The sequence below is a fragment of the Gadus macrocephalus genome, chromosome 8, assembly GCF_031168955.1.
Source record: "Gadus macrocephalus chromosome 8, ASM3116895v1".
NCBI lineage: Eukaryota > Metazoa > Chordata > Actinopteri > Gadiformes > Gadidae > Gadus > Gadus macrocephalus.
Window position 1 is genome coordinate 17846195 of NC_082389.1, and position 7224 is coordinate 17853418.

At 44.8% G+C, this 7224-nt stretch overlaps 1 protein-coding gene across 1 annotated transcript; it reads right to left on the reverse strand.

Moving 5' to 3' along the window:
- Positions 1–7: 7 nt before the first annotated feature.
- rpl5a (ribosomal protein L5a) lies at positions 8–3787 on the reverse strand. Its single transcript, XM_060059660.1, has 8 exons — positions 3634–3787; positions 3147–3216; positions 2504–2619; positions 2060–2194; positions 1606–1808; positions 715–892; positions 319–407; positions 8–170 (listed from the first exon to the last, which is right to left on the reverse strand). The coding sequence occupies exons 1-8, from the start codon at positions 3634–3636 to the stop codon at positions 68–70; spliced, it is 897 nt and encodes a 298-aa protein (XP_059915643.1). The 5' UTR covers positions 3637–3787; the 3' UTR covers positions 8–67.
- Between the last annotated feature and the right edge of the window lie 3437 nt (positions 3788–7224).

Sequence of the window (7224 nt, forward strand, 5' to 3'; positions counted from 1 at the left end):
CCAGCAGGAGTTTGTAATAAATTTATTTGTGTGTGAGTTAGAGGCCGTGGAGGCAGGGGGCCCAGGTCTAACCGTCCCCTGCCTCTTGTTCTTGCGCTCGAAGGAAGCTGGCCTTTTTCTGGGCGACGCGGTCCTTCCTCTGTGCCAGAGACAACTTGGCGCGGTTCCACCTGCGGGGGGCAAAGAGGCCATTAGCATTCTGCCCGTCAACAGGAGGACCACCGCCACCGTTATTCACTGGTTCAGTATAATATACCACTATGAGCCGGGCCTCAAATAGTGGGGATAAATATCATGGTGATATCAAAGGACACTGACCTCTTCTTCTTGACGTCTTTTTTTGGTTTCTTTACGTGAATTGGACTTGCTCTGATGCCGGCGTGTGCTTTTTTGTACATTTCTTCTACCTAGAAATTAAAAAAAATAAAAAAAAGACTGGTTAGGCAGTGAAGGAAAACAGCAACCTGAGAAAAGACATCTCTCTCTCTCTCTCTCTGCTTCTCTCAGCCCCGTCTTGAAAGGACAGTAAGCATCAGCTAGTGCAAATGAAGGACCAACTACATTTTGCTCAGCATAACGTTAACATCATCAAGAAGCAGAGAGCTGAAAACAATTTACAAGATTATTACAGTAGCCGTCAGGCAGATTTAAGATGCCATTTCGAACCAAAACCTAAGTGAAGCATCCATCATAAACGCGTCTTTCATGGCTTACTGTGTCTGGCGCGACTCCGTTCTTGATGAACCTGGAGAACTGCTTCTTGTAGGCGTCTTCGTCCTCCTCCATCAGGTAGGTCATGTAGTTGGACACGTTCATACCCATGATGTGTTTCCGGTGCAAATCTGCGTTGAACTCTTTGCTCTCCACATCATAACCAGGGAACCGTTTTAGACTGAAATACACAAACAAGACCCCCAAAAGTTGAGTTTGAGACACAAAAAATCGATACACTTCATAACTAACCCCTTTCCACTAACAATAAAATGTATCCTTGTATTAATTTGTCTAGTATCATCTAATTTTAATTTAGTTTTGAATAATGTTTAGCCCCCCTCAAATACAAGGTAGTCACCTAATTAAATGAGCGAGATTAGTGATAATACATCAACGCTCCTACAGTACTGTTCTTTTAGTTCATCCTGCTTCTCTCAGCCCCGTCTTGAAAGGACAGTAAGCATCAGCTAGTGCAAATGAAGGACCAACTACATTTTGCTCAGCATAACGTTAACATCATCAAGAAGCAGAGAACGACCCGTGACGGGCTATGTTGCTATGTAACGCATGTACGGGCTTAGGAATGCTTTAGAGAACGTCCTAAAACAGGTTGCTTGAGGAGGCACTGCTACCGCACTGAATTGCCAACTTAAGTAACCAAAAGCTTCTCAGGATTGTTTATAGGAGCAGCATGCATCGCACGTGCAACACCATCCCTCAAATCCGACATGGGTCACTTTTGTGTACAGGTTTTTAGTCTCCCCCCCCAACCCTTTGAATTTCTCATTGACAGGCGATTCTGTATTGTGTGCCACAAAGCTTGGCTCTTCCAATGTTCACATCGGACACGAGTGGTGAAACGGTGACGGTGGGTCTCTTCTCTTCACGTACCTGTGAGGAATAGCAAGCCCTCCGTCCACCGCCCCCTTCAGCGCTCCGAACACCTTGTTGCCCGTGGTGGTCCTGGCCAGGCCGGCATCCAGGTAGCAGGTGAAGGCCCCCGGCTGTCCGTCCACGCTCTCCACGTTGAACTCGTCGCCCGTCACCTCCACCTGCCCGTCGTACACTTGGTCCAGCCCAAACTTGCTGAGGAGCTAGTGAGGATCAGACAAAAAATAGAAAGGGGCATATAACAAGACCCAACTTCAAACGATACGTCTATGAGTAACAAAATCCACACCAATATTGGCAGTAGCAGCCATCGAAAATACACATAACACTATAACCACTATTCAACCATTAAAAACTGCCTTGATCAGCAACAGTCAATGATGAGGCATCTGCCAGTTTAAATGCATATTGCTGGTGTCAGCACCAAAGCACTCTAAGCAATTGTGTCTCTTACCCGGCGAGCCAGCAGCAGGCCAGTGCAGTAGGCCGCGGCATAGTTAGTCAGGCCGACGGTGATGCCATATTTGGGCAGCTCATGGGAGTAGGCTGCAGCCACTATGTGGTCTCCCTCGATCTTTGCATAAGCAATCTGCAACAGATGGGAGTGGAGAGAATGAAAGACTTATGAGAACATGTAGATCGTACAAAACAGCAACTTGAGAGAAGTCTCTCTCTGCTTCTCTCAGCCCCGTCTTGAAAGGACAGTAAGCATCAGCTAGTGCAAATGAAGGACCAACTACATTTTGCTCAGCATAACGTTAACATCATCAAGAAGCAGAGAACTTAAAACCATCCATTTCTTTATGACAGTAGTCATCAGACCGATTTAACAGGCCACATCATATCTCCTCCATTTGTTATCAATGTTTTAGCGTGGTGGTTTTCTCTGATATTTTACCTGGCAACAAATGTCCCTGTTGGAGAAGCGGACGATCATGCGGTACTTGGGCGTGTTGTATTTGTTCTTGTCTTGGATGACCAAACGTTTGCGGGCAAAGAAATCAGTCTTTCCCTCTGTGAGATTAAAAAAGGGAAAACAAATATATCAGGTTAATATTCCTGATTTAAAATACTTAACAGTTCAGATTGCAGACACAAATACTGTTCATACTATTGCACAAGCTAGTCCTACAGTACAGTTAATATTTTGTTCATCCTGCTTCTCTCAGCCCCGTCTTGAAAGGACAGTAAGCATCAGCTAGTGCAAATGAAGGACCAACTACATTTTGCTCAGCATAACGTTAACATCATCAAGAAGCAGAGAACCGTCCTGTGAAGGGCCTCGTTGTTAGGTATACGCATGGTAAACGTATGCATGTGCTTTGGACTGCGTTTGAGAATGTCTGGAAAAAATGGTTGCTAGAAAGGGCTTGCAATAACTACCGAATTGAATGGCCAACTTAAGTAACCAAATGTTGTTGTTTTTTTACAAATACGATCACATATTTCAAGCTGGTTATATCTCCAGGCAAAGACAACCAGTTCTACCCTCTCCCTGCTCAATGTTTAGCACAGGCTAGTAGGCCTGAGGGGCAGCTTACCTCTCCTCCTCCTGAATTTGACCTGGTACCTCTTGAAGTAGGCCTTGTTCTTTACCACTTTGACAAAACCCTGTAGTCGTAGAAAAAGGACGGGTTAGCATGCATTCTGCACATGTTCTGTCTATAACTCACATTCATACAAGACAAGCATAGTGTGGTAAATTCTAAAATCGCGACAAGAATTACAATTCTATCCAGGATATCAACTGGTTATGAATAGCCCACTGTTATCTAGCCGTAACTAGTTATCACTGTCCTGCATTGTAGGGTCACAACAGCTGGGAGAAGGCCACTAGTCGTGCCAGGAGCCGTAGCGCCACGCTGGAAGCTGGAGGACGGCATTTTGCCGAACCGGCTAAAAAATACCGTCGCCACATCCAACACCATCTGACCATCTACTGAATATAAACATTTGTCTAACAGCCATAACTATATTCAAAAATTTTAACAAGTGTTAATCTGGATCATAGTTGAATAATAAACATACCATTTTGAGGGTATTTGTTCTCTCCTTCTTCGGGACTCGGGGATGTGTACTCGGAAACACGATATGTGTCGTGACGTGTACAACCGCGACGGAAGTGGGTCAGGTAGCGGTACTTATCAACAGCGCCCTCTGGTGGACCGGGTGAGCATAGGACAGGATCACCAATAGGGGGCAGCAATGCATTTAAAACAAAGAACTTCAGAAGTATTTAAATTTGAACAAAAAATGAGTCAGAGGGGCTTATATTATTAATTATGTGCCAACCAATTTTGGGTAGGCAGTAAAACGACTGTAAGGTCAGGCAGTGTGGCGTATCTTATCCTAATTTCGAACATGCAGAAGAATTAAAAAGCATAGGTCACGTGACGCCTGCTCTCACAAAAATAAGTCTACCAGTGAAAGAGAGATTGTAAAAATATAACAAAATGTAGGCTACATAGACAGTTACAATTCAAAGTCATAAAAATATTATTTAATTGTATTTAGGGCAATCCAAATATTAAATGTAATAGCCATGTAACGCCATCAGCATATCGAACCAGTCTTGACATTGAGCACAGAAATGAGTAAGACGCTTAAACCCTTTACTGGAATCTTCTATTCTCATACAACGCTGATGCGATAACACTCTAAGAAACACTTTCTACGGTCATTCCTAAATGACGATGACCGTAACTCACAGGGGGCACGGAGGTCAACAGGATGTGTTCAGATTTATTACAACTTGACAAACATCCCAGTCAACTTGTGTGTGTTTAAGTGGTTGGAATCATGGAACGGCCACTGTAGAAAGCAATAAACCACACACAAAATATCAACACATAGGTGGGTAGAGATTACAGTTTCACTTCAGAAGACGCTGTCCTTATACATCAACGTCAATTAAATACATTTGTAACTACTTTATCACCGTGGAAGTGGAAATATTAAAGAAAATATCACTATTGTCTACCTTTGTATCTTGAAGGAACGGCTTTTATCCCTTGCAACGGACAGTACAGTCCATTGGGAAACATGTGATTGAGGAGCAGGCAGGCGCTCAGGCCCCTGCTAAAGGACCCACAGGGAGACCTCAGACATCGGGGTTCAACCACCAACCCTTCAGCTGGACCTTCCTGCTCAGGAGGATGGAGTTTCCTTTCTTTTATTTGACCGCATTGATACAGCGTTTTTTTCCCCGAGCAGCCACTCAAAGGTCCTTACAACATTGCCTACCATGCACCCACATTCATGCACACATTCACACACCGATGGCGGAGTCAACCAAGCAACGCGACAGCCAGCTCATCAGGACCAGTCAGGGTGCGGCGTCTCGCTCAGGGACAACTCGACACTCAGCTAGGAGGAGCCGGGGATCGAACTAGCAACCCTCCGGTTTCCAGCCAACCTGTTCTTCCTCCTGGCCACATGCCATCCCAGTTGATCTTATAAACATGTCATGTTAAGGAAGAGGCTAGTCGGTAGCACACATCTCTCTAGGTTTCATGAAAGTGGAATAGGATCAAATGTTAGTGCAATGAAGAAAGATTATGTTCAAATAGGCCTCAATAAATCCTCTAAAACAAGCAGTCCACTGCCTGTTAAGATATGGTGTGAAAATAACAAACAGATTCCTTGAAATGATAAACCACAGAAGTTGAGCAAATCTTCTCAGCGCACGCAGATCAGATTATATACAAGGGGAAGCAGTGTCTTCTGCTTTTCTGTTAAAAACTGTACAGACACCATTCTCAAGTCATACTATGTATGCGTTGTGGCATCAGATAGGAAATTCAAAGTCACTCGTCTGTACGAAAGCTCTATATGCAGCCTCTGGGTCATTGGGTAGAAGTGATTTCACAATGAGGAAAATCAAGATGTCTTGTCATCCCTCCACAGCCTTCGTTGTACATTTAAAACCGTCGGACTGGATTCCAAAATTATATCAACCTTCAAATCCTGCTTTTCACACCCAAGAACATTGCCTCACTCAATCCTCTCCTCTGTTATTTTTCTTCGGAAAGACCTGGACATTGGCGGTGGAGTAATATTTTTTCACATATCGAGGACCTTTGGCGTCAGGATGGAGAAGGGAGGTTTACTGTGTTTGACTCCGAGCTGTATGATTCAGGGTTGGACCCACAACGTTCACAGCCCACCTGTGAGCTTCCTGCAGCCGACCCTAGATCACATATCCTGTGGATTCACAAGTTTCTTTGGATAAAGGGGACTCAAAAAGTCAAAGTCTAATAAGACTTCCATGCATTGATAAAGACAATCTGAGGCCCGTTCCGCCAGGGAGTGCATGACGACCACGGTCCAGGTCCGATCTGAGGATAAGAAGACCGCCGAGAAGCAGAAGTGCCAAAGAGAGTGATGAGATGCAGTGGCTTCTTTGTGAAAGAAACCATATATTATTTTCCCATGTGCTCAGATGTTTCACACGCGTGTTGCCTTCTCAGACAGACAGAATAACACCACAGATTTCAGCACAAAGGGACTCTGTTTCATGAGGTTGAGGATAGCCTCCCCTTCAGCTGTTTCTTCACATCCTTTTAAATGTTTTAGTGTCCAACTGAATTGAAACACATGTAAGTCATGATGTGTGATTTAGGCATGTTCTGCTTTAAATGCTGACAATAGCACTCGCACATGCACACGCACACACACACACACACGCACACACACACACACACACACACACACACACACACACACACACACACACACACACACACACACACACACACACACACACACACACACACACACACACACACACACACACACACTTTGCGCTGACTTTTAGATCACACGTAGCATATACTGAGCAGCAAGTGGGAAAAACCTCATGGTCCTGACCTCTGACCTCTGTAACAGCACTCTCCACAATGACCAGGAAGCAGCGAGCAGGTTTCCCCTCTTCCGCAGACCTCCGTTTCTGGAGGTTCACTCTTAGTATTGGAGAGGGAATTTACAACCACCAATACGCGGATGGCTAAACACAGGGGGCCCCGTTGATCTCAGTGATGGATGAGGCCCTTCAGCTGAGTTGATTTGTGGACTGTTTACAACGCAGTGTTAAAGATCTGTTGCGTGTTGTGTACACATCTTTGTTGCTGTTTTTTTGTTATGCTTTGTCTTATAACTGATGGTGTTGAAAACATGCTTGACAACGCATTTCTGAAGGGGTTGAGTGGAGTAGCCTACCAGTGAGCAGGCCTTCAAGTGACTCATTCTGGCATACAGCATGAATCAAAAGCAGCGAGCATATTACTTATTACATAACCAGTACACACATCTTTGTGTCGCGATCACATTTCTTATCGGCCGGTCATCAATCAGAAATGTGTCTCAAGCGCGTGAAAACAACAACGACGGTAAGGAGAAAAAAAGAAACAAAGAGAAAGAAACTGCCTTGTGGTCAAGAGTGGCAGTTAATCACTCCGTGTGTTCACACACTCAGTCACTATCTGGCGGCTGCAGTCCAGCCGAGGCGCGGAGACGGCTGCGAGCATACAGACGTAGAGGAAGCAGGACTGAATCTGTATGCAGATTCAGAAATATGAGGGAGGGGGCCAGGGGAGGAATCTGAGGAGGAGTCCGACTTTT